Genomic DNA, 15,195 nt, shown 5'->3' with positions numbered 1-15,195 from the left:
TGATCATCTGCTCACCACCCAGCACTCCTTCCCTTTCCCAACCTCCCTACACTGGGGATGAGTTTAAACCTCTCAGCACGAAGGTTTATACTTGCTCCAAATGTTTTGCTAGCATCGCGTAAAACAGCCCAGTAAATTCCTCCCCAATTCGTGACCCCGGCAATACCCAGCGCAGTGTGTTCCGCAGTTTAATAACATGTGTATGGATTGCATAAAACGTAATTTGTTTTTTTATTGGTCCTAATGTGTCGGTTCCAACTGGGAAACTGCAAACAAGATCCGAGTTCTGTGAGTACCTAGGAGATAAAAACTGAGTGTAAGTGATAGGATATCTCCTGATAGGGCATCCATGTTGCACACAGCATCACCGAGCCGCTAAGCCGTTCAGAAGTCCAGGAAGGGAGTTATTTTTCCCCCCATTTATTTTTTTTTGGGGGAATGCCGCTGCTGTGATGCCGGGTTACCGGAGGACAACGCCTGCTACGGACACCGTTGACCCCGGCCCCGCCGGGCTGCCTGAGGGGAGCGGCGCTGCGGGGCTCTGCCGCCCTTTTTCTGAGGTGATCGCCCCGGAGCGAAGCCACCGGACCCCCCCTGAGGTCCACGGCCCCGTCCCTGGGCTGCTGCCAGCGCGGGGGCTGCGAGAAAACGGAGTACCGGGAGAGAAAAAAAGAGAGAAAACGCGTTTATTCCCCAACGCGCTCCTCACAGCCCGCGCCGCGCGGGGCTTCCCCTCATGGCGGAGGGCGGGCGGCCGCGGTGAGGCGCGCAGGTGTGTGGCCAGGCACCTCCGCCCTTCCCGGGCGGCTCCCCCCGGCCTCTTCCTCCTCCTCCTCCTCCTCCTCCTCCTCCTCCTCCTCCTCCTCTTCGTCCCTGTCCCCGATCGGGGTCGGCGGCCACGGCGCGGCCCCTCTGAGGCGAAGCAGGGAGGGGCGGGGGCAGCAGCAGCGCGCGCCGCTTCCCGCGCACCTCGCGCGGCCACCGCCGCTTCTGCTCCTGCTGCTGCTGCTGCTGCCGCTGCCCTCGGCGGCTCCGCGGCCATTGACGTCAGCGCGGGCCGCACGTGACCCCCCCGCAGCCAATGGGCTGAGCCCGGAGCCGCTCCGGCGAGCGGGGCGAGCGCTGCCGGCAGCCTCCCGCCGCCTCCTCCTCCTCCTCCTCCCGCGGCGGCGGCGGCGCGCGGGGCCAGCACACACAGACACACACACACCGCACGCACACACACACACACACACACACACATCCACACCCCTCTCTCACACACACACACGCACAGGCAGAGACCTCCCCGCGCGCCCCAGCCCGCCCCGCACCGCCCGGCCACGCGCGGGCACCCACGCACCCACCTACATGCACGCGCGCGCCCGCCCCGGGGGGAAGGAAGGAGCCGCGGCCGGACGCCCCGCAGCCCCCGCCGCCAGCACCGCCACCGCCACCAGCAGCAGCAGCAGCAGCACTACCACCACCACTACCAGCAGCAGCAGCAGCCCCCGCCGGGACCACCGCCGCCCCCGCCCCGCTCTCTCCCGGCCGGCAGCGTGGATGTGGCGCCGTGCGAGCCGCCGGGGGACCCGCCGGGGGGCGGACCGCCGACTCTGAGGCCGGGGCTCGGCCGCTGCCCTTCTCCCTTTAACCCCCGCGGTGTGTGCGGATCCCTTCCCCCACGGCGATTTTTTTTCCCTTTTTTTTTTTTTTTTTTCTCTTTTCTTTTTTCCCCCCACCTTTTTCCCCCTTTTCCCTTTTTTCCCCTCTTTTTCCCATCCTTTTCTCCCCTTTTCCCACACTCCCCCTATTTTCCCCCAATTTTTTTTTTCAAATTTCCCCTTTTCCTTTTTTCTTTCTTTCATTTTTTCCCCTTTTCTCCCCTCTCCCCCCCATTTTTTCCCTATTTTTTTTCCTTTTTTATTTAATTCCCTGACCTCGCCGCCTCCTCGGATCTCTCTCCTTCTCCCCCCACCCCCCCGCCTCCGCGGGGCCGGGCGCCGCCACCCCGCGCTGCCCATGGATCGCAGCGGCGGCCCCGGCGGGGGCAGCGGCGACCGCGGGCAGCAGCAGCAGCAGCAGCAGGAGGAGGGCAAGGGGCCGCCTCCCCCCGACGTACCCGGGCCCGAGGGGGGCCCCAAAATGGGCGCCGCTCCCTGCCGCCGGCCCCCGCTGCACTGCAACGGCATGAGGTACAAGCTGCTGCAGGAGGGGGACATCCAGGTGTGCGCCATCCGGCACCCCCGGACGTTTCTCAGCAAGATCCTCACCTCCAAGTTCCTGCGCCGCTGGGAGCCGCACCACTTGACCCTGGCGGACACCGGCGTCGCCTCGGCCACGGTGAGTTAGGGAAGGGAATAAGGCTTTGGGGTGAGAACGGGTAGGTTTGGGTCGGGGTTGCGCAGCTGGGACCGGCTGCGCCCAGGCTCTGCGCCCTGGCAGTGCACGGAGCGCGCCGCACGCTGGTTCCTGTAACCGGGCTGCCATCGGCCCTTCGGGGATTTACGGGTAAATGCCTCGGGTTTCTCAATGGTTTCATTCCGGCCTTGCTACGGGACATCGCACGGTTGTGCCTGTACCCTCCTCGTTTAGCTTGTCGTGCAGTGACATGTAGGGCACGCGTGGCACCGGAGCGTGGGCTGGCTTTTGTGGGGTTTTCTGTTAATGGGGTGGCTGAATGGGTCTCGGCCAGCGCACAGAGCTGGGTTTCATCATGCCCAGTGGCTGTGTCCCCCGGCATCGTGTCATGGGGTGCTATGGCAGTGTCCCCTGACCCCACACCATGCCATGTCCATGTCCCCCGACACCACGCAGTGCCATGGGGTGCCCATGCAGGCCATCAGCAGCAGCCCCTTCATCCTGCAGGTAGGCCAGCTGCCCATCCTCACGCAGCTCCTTCAGTGCCACAATGACATCCCCACGTCCCGCTTCCCCCCGGGCTGCCGAGGGTGTTTCCGAGGGAATATTTTCCCTTCCCTGCTGGAGCTGCTGTGCGAAGGCAGGAGGGAGCCCTGCAAAGGCACGAGCGCTGGTCGTTCTCGCAGCGCTTCATTTTATCGAGGTGCCATCGGCGCGGAGGGGAAGTTGAATATTGGTGGGGATGAGGCGTTTTCCCGGCAGTATCCGTGGCTGATGATTTCTGAGCAGAGAAGGATACCGGCAGAGCGAGGCGTGATTGTGCTTCAGACATTAATCTCTGCAGTGTGGCAATACTTAGGCATGAAGTTGTATTCGTGCAGGAGACGCCAAACTCTGCTCTCTGGTGGAGCTGTCACCCGAGAAATCGCCCCTGAAAACATTTCCCAAGTCCCATAGGGTGGTGCTTTTAATTAACGCGATGTCATTCCTAATTATTTTAGGCACATAAGTAGCAAGTAGATACCAAAACACTGTGTGCACCAGTGCAGGCTCCATTTTGTTGAGCAGGGCTCTTCGTGCTTGGTCTTGCGCCTTATCAATTTTTTTTCCAGCGCTAACTCACCACACAGATAGCGTTGTTCACAGAAATACCCGTGCTTTGTTATGCTTTATTATGTGGCACGCAGTCTTTGGTTTCCAGGCAGTAATTAGGGGACGAGGGTACGATCCGTGTTCACTTGTTGCCTGAACGTATGCGCGGGTGTGCGTAGCAGGTATCTCCTGGCTCCGCGATCCCTAGATCTTCTTCTTTTTTCTGGAGGTGAAAAGGTGCGACTTACGCAAAATATGCGGTCCCCCCTAAGGAAGTGGGGGACAGGCAGAATGCCAAAACCTCTCGAAGCCAAAGGCAGGTATTTAAATGTAACTCATTTGGTTTTCAAGGGCTGTAGGAAAATATCCCTACCTTCCATTGACAGTGAGCACTGGGCGCACTCAGCAACTTTGATAACAAGGTCATTTTTACACGTAGGGCTTTCCACAGTCAGGGTGCTTTATGAGCAGCTGCTAATTAATCTTCACATCATCTCTTCGCAAATCCCCTGGCGTGACGAGTTTTACTGCATTCTATATAACATGAATAAAATTGAACAGGAAAATAACATCACTTTGTTTTGCATTTGAAAGCAAAAGTTGTAATGACAGCTAAATCCAGATCTGGGAAATCATCTCTGTGAGTACAGTGGATAGGTGATTTGGTGATTCTAGGCATTTTCTTTCCTTTTTAACGTCACTTGAAACGTGTCTTTGACATGAAGTCTTCTCCATGCAAGCTCCTACATGTCCATGCCTGGGCTGCGAGGTAGGAGCTAGCATTACTTTGTGTATGGATTATTCCTCTGCAGTGTTTTCCACTGGTAGACACGGTATGTGCCCACATAAAAATGTGAATAATGAGACCCTACCTACAGGTTATTTTTGCAAGATGTAACTACTTTCCATGTTCGATTAGGTAGGTACATGTTTTGTACCTGACAAAACAGCTTTCCGTAGAGGAAGCACCACCACGTAAGAACGCAATGGAACAAGTGCTCAGGCCATCATATTTTAGTAAACTTTAGGGAGGAAAAAAATCTTTACAAAATGCTTTTTTTTTCCATGACCACAAGTGACTTTCAATTAAAACAAGCCCAAGCTCATCAAAAAAGAATAGTAACAGTTGTGTTGCAGATTGGTGTATGTGCTGAGCTTACAAATGGGAGCATGTTAACTTGTGGAGTCCCATACTGTAGGTGTTGGGTCTTTATCTCATTTACATGTTGTTTCCATCGTTTTCTTCATGTTTCTCATTTCTCAAGGAGCTGGATACTTAAAAATACTACAGTTTCACCACTATAGTTTTACCAGTAGACTCACCCTTAACCAGCACCAAAATAAAAGCCTAGTCAAGATGTATTTTTTAGTGCAAGTAAATACAGATATGTTTTTTTTTTTCTTTTTTTTTTTAATTTAAATGCCAAAGTCCCAGTAGGAAATTTTGATACTTACAAACTTTGTTTGCCAGAAAACAGCTTGCTTGGGGATGTATCTGACTTTCTTCCCCATGGGAAGAATAATGTTTATTTTACAAACACTTACCAAACCCAAATGTATTGCCCTTGCTATTTTTTTTTTTTTTTTACTAAGATCTGTCCTTGCACAGCTTGAAGGGCAGTGATAATAAAAACAAAGTAATAAAATCCAATTTCATATTTCTTTTATGATTTTTTTCCCTTTTTCTTTTGTTGTTGTTGTTGTGAAGAATAAGGTATGGCTATCTTCAGAAATTTTCAGTAGTTTAAAGCTGGCAGGCGAAACTGAACCGATATCTTCCTCTCTTGTCCATTTCATGTCTCTGCACTGCTTTTCTCTTCCATTCTTTCTCTTGCCCCAGCTGGGAGCTGATGTTTAGGATAAGGGGTTTTAAAGTACTGGCTTACTAGAAAGACTTATGATACGTACGTATCAGCAGCGGACAAGGAAGGAAAAAATAAGCGATTCATTTTTGCTGGCTAGGGATGACCTCTCTAATTCCCGTCCGGGAAGATAAGACGTAATTGAAACCATGAAGTTACTCATTAATATCCCTCAAGGAGGTGTAACTTTGACTTTTCAGGCCCATTCCACGTTTCTTGGTTTCCCCTTGACAGGTACGTTGAATGTAATGTGGTGTTGTGTTCACGCTAGTAACAATCCTGAAAAGATTTGAGTGCCTTTATACTTTTCTTCTGTGCAAAGATGATGCATGAGGACAGCAGCGTATTGACAAGGTAGCTAATGAGAAACGTACTTGACACAAGAACATAAGTGGGTTAGGGGACTGCAGTTATGTTTTCTTCTAGAGACACAATCAATATTAAATGAGGCAGGGCAGGCTGATGTGTTTCAAATAGGAGAAGTGGAGTAGAAAATTGTCTTCTAATTGTTTTTTAAAATTCAACAATTTTGCTACTTGCATGTGTTTCAGCATGCTATTACATGTCTTTCCTTCCTTCTTGTTGTAAAGATAGAGCAAAAATTCCTATCAAGCCAGACTCATTGTTTACTTTAGCACAGGTTCCCATTAGTTGGAAAAACACACTTTTAAAAATTAAATTTCCCTTGAAAAACAATTAGCTCAAGTGGGAAGTATTATGCAGAACTCTGAAGTTTCAAAACAATCTTATAAGGAGATTTTTTTTTTTTAAAGCTTTCCTGGAAAAGGAATATTGTTGTGTTATCCAGATTCAAAATAGAATTATAATGAATTAGCTAGAATAGTAACAAAAAAAGAGTAAACAGCCTGTTCAGTCAGTCAACCAAGTGCTGACTTCAAGCCTTGTGCTATTGATGGGACTTCAGGAATGTGAGTTGAAACTAGCTTGATGGGCCTACCATCATTATCCATGTAAATAAATGTGAATGCATAAAAAACAAAGCAATTTAAGATATTTTTTTTCAATCCATTGTAACAGCAGAATGCTAACGTACTGTTTTAAGATAATATTTCTCCTTGTTTTGTACTACACATGGTTGTTTTCATTTGACAGGAAGTGTTACAGGTTTGGGTGTACGTGCTTTTCCCTGTTCAGGTTTACCTTGTTGCTATCCATCAGGTATTTTCTTCAGGCATACCAGAAAAGGCATCAAATCCTGCCGTTTGCATACAACCCATGGTAATTTAAAATTTGCTGCAAATTGCTGCATGTTATCTGTGCTGCTGAAGTTGAGAACCTGTTTCCGTGGTAAAGCCAGGCATGTGTCTGCACTACCAAAACCCAGATTTTTCTGAGGACTTGGTGATTTAATGGAATAATACTCCACTGTAAGAAACTTGCTTTATTGCTGTCTTAGACTGTAGCTAGGCATAAGAAAACCTAAAATGGTATTTCTTTGAAGTTGTTTAATGCCTATCAAATATACTTTTGAGTATATAGTTCCTACAGTGGTTAAAAAGCATATTTCTAAGTCAGTAGTGTTAAGGTACGTGTTTATATGTCACGGAGCTTACATAAAATATGAAAACAGAAGCTATATTCATTGATAGAGCAAGAGCTCTTAAGGCTATTAGTGTTAACACCCAGCCAGTAAATTTTACATGTTTAGGAGCATAAACAAAGAGGACACTCAGAAATACTTCTGCCACACTTTTCTTTTTGGCTGGGGACTAACGATGTGGTGCTCGCCACTACACGGTGGTAATAGTGCCCTGGGGGAATCGCCTCTGGTACCCGATGGGGACCTCATCCCGCATCAGCAGGGACCGGAGGAGCTCAGCATCCCTCGCAGGGCTGGGTCTTGGTGGAGCTGTGAGATCATCTTTGTTTGTTTTGTAGTGGAGCATCATAGCTAGAGACAGAGAGAGTCTGCTGGGTCGTCGAAGCCCAGGGATTCTTCTAGGAAAGGATGTGTGGACCATGCTAAGGATGTGTAGCTTGCCAGAGGAGACTCCGATCCACATTGACGTTCCAGTTTGCAGGCTCAGGTTTGCATTGTTACCAGTTGGAAAACAGAGGCTGAAGCCTTGGTCCCACCCAGATCATTGGTAGAATTGTGTATGTCGAAGAACATTTTTGGAGGGGAAAAAAAAAAAACAACTGGGAGGCTTATCAGGGAGCTTATAGGGAGGAGTGATTTTTGGAGCTGTTTAATTTATTGCGGGTAATTTGTTTATACATGTGAAGTTCCTAAATAACAGGCGAGTTTTAACATGATACAGTAAAATGGCTTCTCTCATTTCCTTGTGTCTTCTGCATTAGTAAGCACAACTGTATTAATAGGGTTTGTTCCACTCCCCACATAGGATTTATGAAAGAAGAGATCTACCTCAAGTAGTTCAAGCATTTTGGAGTCTTTAGAAGTAATCAGATTGTGGGTTGCATGGGTAGATTGTGGCTTGTTTATTAGTGTTTTGAGCACAGCTAGTTGATTCAGTTTTGTTCTGTGTCTGCAAGTGTTTGCAGATATGTAGTGCTTAACTCTGTAAACAATTGCATGGCAGAAGATGATCGATACCTTAGCGTGTATAATCCCCACAGAGCATCGTGCACGGATCACGGATGTGCCCTCAGTAACATAACCTTTCCTCAGGATCACATTGAGAAACACTGTGTCAACTGGATGGGGGAGCACTTGAATTTTTTGCAGATTTGAGTTTTTTGCAGATTTGTTGTCTTCCTTATACAGGGTTGGAGAACTGATCTGTTTCAGTGCATAGTTCCACCAAAACGTTGAGGAAGAAGAGAGAGGGAAACATGGTAGGCTGGAATTGCTGCCAAAAACAATGTATTATTAAATCATTGCGTAAAATTTTCCTGTTTTGCACAATATTTAAGAATGCAGGGGCAATACCAGGAAAGGGAAAAGACAATTGAAAAGCATACATTATAACCGAGCACGTCAGTGGTGAGTGAAGTTTAGCTCTTGTGGTTGCAGAGAAAAACATGAAGTCAGAACCAGATGCTGAACTAAAGGGCCTTCACTTCCCAGGCTTGAAAATGAGGAGAATTTAAAAATACTCTCCAGGTTTGGGAGGAGGGGGTCCTGTGTCAGGGTCTATGGACTCTCAAAGTTACCAGTATTGGTGTTTCAGTGCTTGCAGTCATTTCTTGACTTCCCCTCTTGGGCTGTCCCATGACTGATGGGACAGGGCCAGCGGAGTGGGGAAAGCAGGAGCAGGTGAGGTGCCAGGTGGCAGGATCTAGGGCATGAGCTCATGGCAAACACCATTTCCTTCCAATTCAATGTGAGATTTCAGTGTATTTGTACATAATTTTCAGTCTTTTTCCCTTTTTTGGAGTAACTTGGGGAAAAAAAGGCATCTGTTTTTCTGGATTTAAGCGTGCCTGTTACTAATTGAGCCTAAGAAGCCCGTCAAATCGCAGTGACTAAAACACGAACTGGAAGTACGCTCGGTCACGTCCATTCTTGGTCTCGCTCTGTCGACTTCAGCGGGGTAATCTGAGGAGGGGGATTACCACTCCTTGCTGGTACGGGATGTCACGCTTGGGGAGCTGGGGGCTCGCTGCAGCTCCCCGGGTGGCTCAGGCAGGGGGCCGCGGACTACTCAACCCCAGGCTCGCACAGCTCGCTGCAAAATGAGGCCCGGGTTTTTTTTCCTTGGCCGAAGGATCCCTGGATGTCAAGCAGCCTGCATTTGGGTGATTGGTGCTTTTACAGGACAGCCTTGCTGGAAATCCCCCCGTGAGACAGGGCTGCGGTTGTATTTCACCCGTTCGATGCCAACGTGCGGACAGTGGCGTCCTGGTGGGAAGTTATTCTGCCACGACTCTCTTCTACCGTGAAAACTGTGTCTGAGGACAGAGAAATTGCAGCTGAGGGCTGCTCTGCATAGTCTGATAGCCCTGGAGGACAGCAGCGTTTTAGGCTGGGATGGACCACCTGCTGCTTCTGGACCTTCGTGTCCTCCAGAGCTGGGGACAAGCACGCACTTTGCTGCAGCGGGTTAACATTTAATTAGCCAGCAGGGTCATGATGGATCAGCAGATGTAATTACTGGCAGAGTCAGGTTTGTTTCACCATTTAAGCAGCAGGCCCCCAGACAGAAAGTCCATCTCAGTTCCCTTCTTAGGCAGCGGTGGTGCCTGGTCCTGGCTCAAGCTTGCATGTGGGTGACTGCCCGGCTCCTTGCAGGCCTAGGAGGATGCTGCTGGCTTGATGCTCACTTCTCTGGACATTTTCACTTTGGAGGCAACACAAAGTGGGGATGTCAGTTGGATAAGCCTTGTATGGGCCCTTGAAGTGTGGTTTTTTTTTTTCCTCTTCTGTTGCCTGCTCGGAGTTATTGCTTAGTTCTGCGGAAAGGGCTTTTGCACTTCTCAGCATATGCTGCAGTGTCCCTCAAGTTCTTGTTCCTGTAACGGAGAGATTGCGTGGCTTTCTCATTGCATGAAAAATTTAACAGGGAAGAATTGCTTTCACTCTCATTGACGAGAAAAGTAATAACCAGGGCTTAAAAAGGACAAATAAAAAATGTATCCAATGCTTCTCATATGCCTGACTGCTGAGCTAGTTGCACGGTACTAGGAATGGGGATGTTGGATGCTTGAAGCTATCACTAACGGGCTTCTGCTTCTTGGATTTCCAGTGCTTAAGGAAGTGCTGAATAAAACAAGATCTTTTTCTCCTTTTGAAAAATTCTAAACTCAGGTTTTAAATCACACAGGAATGGCTTTAGGTTTTGAAAGATTTTGTTTACAAGTGTATCACATGTGGCGCAGTAAGCCTTGCCTGAAGAAAGCTGAGGTGAAGCAGAATTTGAGATTAATTTTTTTTAGAATACATGGTTGTATGTATTTTTCTTGGGCCTGAAGAGAAACTGTGTCTGCAATGGATAATAAGAAATATTTTTTTCTCTTATAAATCAGTTTTACTTATTTTTGAAGAATGCATGTCTACAAACATGTATGCATATTTTCTGGATCAGATTTCTGGTGATATCAACCCAAACATAAGGCAAGTATTCCTGTAAACAAAAAAGTAATCATATTCCTTATTTGTTTATAGATAATTAACATCTAAATGAGCATGTAAATTAGGGAAATGCATATGCAGGTAGACATTTTTGATGATTTTTAAAATAAAACTCTTTCTAAATTTCTCGAAGATGCCCATGGTGTGTTCCTAACAGTACACTTCAAATGACACAGGGTGGAATTTTCTCAGCCCTGAAGTTGTGATGCTGTTCTTTTAGATGGCAGTGCTCCTTTCCTCCTAATCTGTGTCTGTTTTGGCTTTTCGAATATTACTTTGGAGATTGGCAGGTGTCTCTTACCAGCCTGGTTCCTGTTGCAATGGGGTTCTCTTGTACCATGGAGATTTTATTTGCAATTGTAATACAGTTAGTGAGTATTGTCAGCAGGCTGTGTTTTTGCTTTACCCATGCAAGCAGCTAAAATAAAACTGGAATGACTTCGCTATCCATTTTCAGGCATGGACATTATTAATAGTAAAGTAGAAACTGCTTTGAAAAAAAACCAACACAACAAACCCCAAAACACTTCTGGAACTTGCCCAGTGGAATCTAAATTTTTAATGAAAATACTAAGGGTGTATATGTTTCCTTCCAAAAATATGAATGTCTGTTTGACCTTCTGTGAACAACAGCAACAAAAAAAAAAAAAAAGGAAGGATTATTTTTGGCCTTTAAGACAATCAGAAAATACGATTTGGGGATGTGGTGTAATTGTTTCATTCTGTGAGTCTTTGGATTTTGCCTTAGCTGTGGTTCAGCCGTCTCAGAGGGCTTTCTGGTCCAGGTCTTCGTGCGTGGGGAAAGCAGAGACAGAGGAGCACGGATTGCACTGTCCGACATGCCTGCCCTCGAGGTTCACGCTCAACCTGCAGCTCCTCAACCTGCAGCTCCTCGCGAGGAGCGTGCCCGTGGTTCCCCGGGGTGTCTCCAGTCAGACAGCAGGCATCGGGCGCATCTCCTGGTTGTGTTGACTCAAGCACCTTGCTGTAGTGCTCATAAATTGGGCAGGGCTGGAGCTGAGTGACGTGTCTCTGGCCACCAGGACACACTGTCTCCTCTGACGTTGATAGCTGCTCATTTGCTTAATGGTTGTAAATGCCATTAAAAACCAGGGGAGGTGTGGGAGAGTGACAGCAGGATGTGGCCCGGTGTCTCTCCCCGTGCTACCTTGCAGCCTTCCTGCAAAGTGAGTGTCTGCTGGGAGCCCATCACAGCCGGTTCAGGTCTCCTTTCTGCTGTCTGCATGTTTGTGTGTTCTCCCAGTGGTCCCTGCTGGCAGTTCCAGTTTTGCTCTTGCTTTAGGGGCAATTAAGGTTGATTGCAGAAGTAAAGAGTAAGTCTGGAAACGTTGACTGAACTGAAGCTTTCAGTACGAGAGTGGTCTTGTGAAGTTAACTGTAGAATCACGGTGATGTGATCTGTTTTGGAAAAAAGATCTGCAGTTCTCCCTCCCTTCCACGCCGTGCATTTGGTAGTCAAACGTTCTGAGGTTGAGCACTTAGATTTGGGAGCCACTGGAGAAGAACGTGATTGCAGGGGCATCACAAAACATCATGTTTCTCTCTGCTACAATGTAAACCATAAGAAGGTAGGAAACTGAAAGTAGAAAGTTACAGGGGCACTTACACAATGCACCAGGCCCCAATGGCATACACTGGTGCAGCGCTGCAGGTTTTTCTGCTGTAGCTATGGGGTTATTCTGGTTGGGGATCTGAGTGTAGTGTTGTTGCTGGCGGCTTGAAGAGACATCTGGATGAGGAGAGGTTCCTCTGTGCTGCTTCTTCTGATGCTGGACTGGGCAGTACTGGAGAGCTGAGCACAAAGCTCAGAGGATGCTCTGGCGCCAGGGTGCCCGGCTGTGGTTACGGGTCTGTCACCTGCACAGCTCCTTCCTGCCTTGGTCAGAGAGGTGGGGGCACTCCAGCTGCGTAAGGCCCGGTGTTGCTTTCAGGAGCAGCAGCATTTCCTTCTGCAGTGTAGGAGGTTTCCATCTGCTCTGACGGACTTTACTGAGCGAGGTCCACCCATGTCCTTGCCCTGCTGCTCGGTAGCCAAGTGGCCACAGCTGGGACACGGGCTGCCTGGTGCTTCCGTGTGGAAGATGCATCAAGTTCAGTGAAACAATTGTATGCCTTATCTGAGAGTAACACAGAACAGGGAGGGTCGTTTGTACATCTGGGGAGAGAGAAAAAAGCCATCGTGTTACAGACATCATTCTGTCATTGTTTAAACCAGGGGAAAAAGCATGGAACCGGTGTAAACTGCTACCTGTAGTAAGGAGGTTGTGGTGGCATGATTACAGGGTTGGAAAGGGAGCTCCAGCTTACTCCTTCAGTGCAGGAGGATTGATGTTTCTTCACATATCTCTTCCAGAAGAAATAGCAACTCCAGCTGTGTAGTAAGGGCTCAAAGTAGTGTTCCCAGCCCGGTCTGTTTCGAAACACGGTTTTCTTTCCTGGTGTATGGAATTGAGGAGCATTGGTGAAAGATGTTCCAGAAGCGCCAATTATTAGTCATTACTTTGTTTAGTTTTTCTTTCAACTCTCTGCGGTTCTTTTAGATCCATCATTTTTTAGTCACTGCTATTACAATTGCTTTTGAGGAAAATTTTCAAATCCGTAACTAAAGAGTAGCCTGACATCCAGGGGTGCAGAAGAGGCTCTTTCTGCTCTCCTCAGGAGCAAGTGGCTTGAGCGGAGTCCTGGCACCGAAAATCACATCTACTTTGTAACCAAGTAATGTGGATATTGAAGAAAACATAAAAGTTCTCCTGGCACAGAACTTTGTTACCGAAGGTGAAAGTACGGACACAGTCAGCATGTCTCGTCTGCCTGAAAACACATTTTCTAAGGTTAGATAATTCATCTTTTGTGATTGCTGTGAATGAATCAGGAAACAAAGCTGGAAAAGCTTGAAATGAAATGAAGTGAGCAGGACCAGACATGCACTTTGGTATTAAATATTGACATACCCCTTCTGGGCAACCGCTCTGCCTTTGGATCCCGGTGTATGCGTGAAGACTGCAGTGCCTCCATGCTCACTGGCATTGAGAAATATTCCTCATGGCTTCTCTTCTAACTCTAGCTCCATGCTTCTTGCAGTGCTACGTCACTGCCTCCCTTGAAATTAATCTTGTCTGATTTATTGCAAGTTATTTCAAATGTCCCCGGTGACTCGGATTGACTAATGTACTTTAAATCTGGTGAAATCAAATCTGCCGTGGGAGTTGACCGTGTATGAAGCTGCTCCCTTGTGGAGATGGAAGACATGGGAAAGTACCGAGCCCTGCCTGGTGCTCGCTCGAGTCCAGGACACATCCTCTGTTGGTCTGAACCCAAGGTGTTTCTTTTGGGTTTGTTAAACCTGGGGCAGGACTTACAGCCCTTACACATCACCCATATGTTGTGCAGGCTGTGTGCATTTACCGGTGCTACTGAGTGGCTTGAAAGGAGCAGGGGAAGCAAGGCTGGGTCACTGCAGGACGTTTGTTCATTGGAGCAGCTTCAGGTGGGGATGGGCTCTGTGCCCTGCAGCTGCAGGGGGAAGTCACCGTGTTGGTGCCGGCTGCCACTGGACCTTGTTGACTCATGGTGCCGGGGTGAAGTCCATGGTGTAGCTGCTTCCTACGCTGCAGGGATGGCCTCCCAGGGCAGGCAAGGCCCCTGCCACCCGTCTTCCTTTTTCAGTGCAGTTCAGAAAATAATGGGAGCATTTAAGTGTGGTGGAGCGCGCGTTTCCTAGTGCCTGCTCACTTATCACACCCGCTCGAGCCGAGATAAAGATGCAATGTTGTGTTACATTATCTGGCTTTAACGTCAAGCGTTTGGGAGGTTGTGTCTCTCTACTTGTCAGACTTTCTTAGCAGAAATGGGAAAAATAAAGTACCCTGTGCATCTCCCTGCCTGTACAGTCTGTACCTGTAGATCTTCTGAGAGCTGCTGTCTTGAGACCCTTGCGTCTGATCTGAGGCTCTTGCTGTGCTCAGATTGCACGTTACCAGATTTTTATTTTTATTTTTTGCATTTGTAAGAAAAGCCTGTACAAACAGTGTTCTGCTGTTTCCAAACACTGCAAAGTTTTCCCCTTTGCTTCCTGTTTTTGTAGCATGCTTGTGAAAAGACCTTGTCTTCCTCGTGCCGGAGTTAGCCTTAATGTAAATGCATTCAGCATTAGCTCCTGTGTGTTCCAGCACGTAGGGGCCCGAGCTTCTCTTCGGCAAATGTTATTACTCTTTATTTATGGTAAGGCTAGATTCAGAAAGACTTGTGCATGTAAAAGTGAAAGCACGGGCAGCGTTAAATTATGCAGTCATGAGCTTGTTATTTCCCCTCCCCCCGAGCACGCAAGCCAGCTAGTAACCCAGTGATCTATACGTGAGGCCTTAATTGGATATATGCCCAGAGTGCAGATTAATATGGAAAAGCTATAAAGGCCTGGGTTCACAAACTTTATTTGACCACGGGAGGACCGTCTGCGTGATCCCATGAGGGGTTCTCAGAGCAAAGGAGCCTTAGGGCAGGCCTGGGTGCAGGCCATGGGGCGCAGGCTCAGTGTGGAAGCGGGCAGGCCACTGGTGGAGCAGCCCTTTATCAGTGCCCTATTTCTCAGGAACACTGTCAGTGGGGCAGAGGAGCCCCGGGGCCTCTCTGTCACTTACCTGCCACCTTCAGTCTCATTTTGTAAATTGATGAAGTTTTTTTTTTTATGCCTTGGCCTCCTTTGGAGGTGTTGGGGGAGAATCTCCCCGTAGCGAAATGAAAGCAAGCAGATGTCTTGACTGCAGCTGGCCAGAGATGAATCATTTTGTATAAACTTGCCTGGAGAACATGATCTTTTTCCTTTAT

General features: G+C 48.2%; 1 protein-coding gene and 1 long non-coding RNA gene across 2 annotated transcripts in view; one reads left to right on the top strand and one right to left on the bottom strand.

Moving 5' to 3' along the window:
- Positions 1-218: 218 nt before the first annotated feature.
- Positions 219-2,384, bottom strand: LOC311443594. Its single transcript, XR_014697341.1, has 2 exons — positions 2,253-2,384; positions 219-296 (listed from the first exon to the last, which is right to left on the bottom strand). It is a non-coding gene; the product is annotated as an uncharacterized lncRNA (long non-coding RNA).
- CMIP (c-Maf inducing protein) overlaps positions 1,867-15,195 on the top strand; it is a 126,713-nt gene continuing 113,384 nt past the window's right edge. Inside the window, exon 1 of the mRNA XM_084533898.1 lies at positions 1,867-2,322. Within this exon, the coding sequence (XP_084390024.1) occupies positions 2,002-2,322 (321 nt within the window). The 5' untranslated portion in view covers positions 1,867-2,001. The remainder of the gene's footprint in view (positions 2,323-15,195) is intronic.

The sequence above is a fragment of the Aythya ferina genome (assembly GCF_964211825.1).
Source record: "Aythya ferina genome assembly, chromosome: 12".
In the NCBI taxonomy this organism is placed as follows: Eukaryota; Metazoa; Chordata; class Aves; order Anseriformes; family Anatidae; genus Aythya; species Aythya ferina.
The sequence above is the reverse complement of the archived record's forward strand: the minus strand, read 5'-3'. Positions and strand labels throughout refer to the sequence as shown.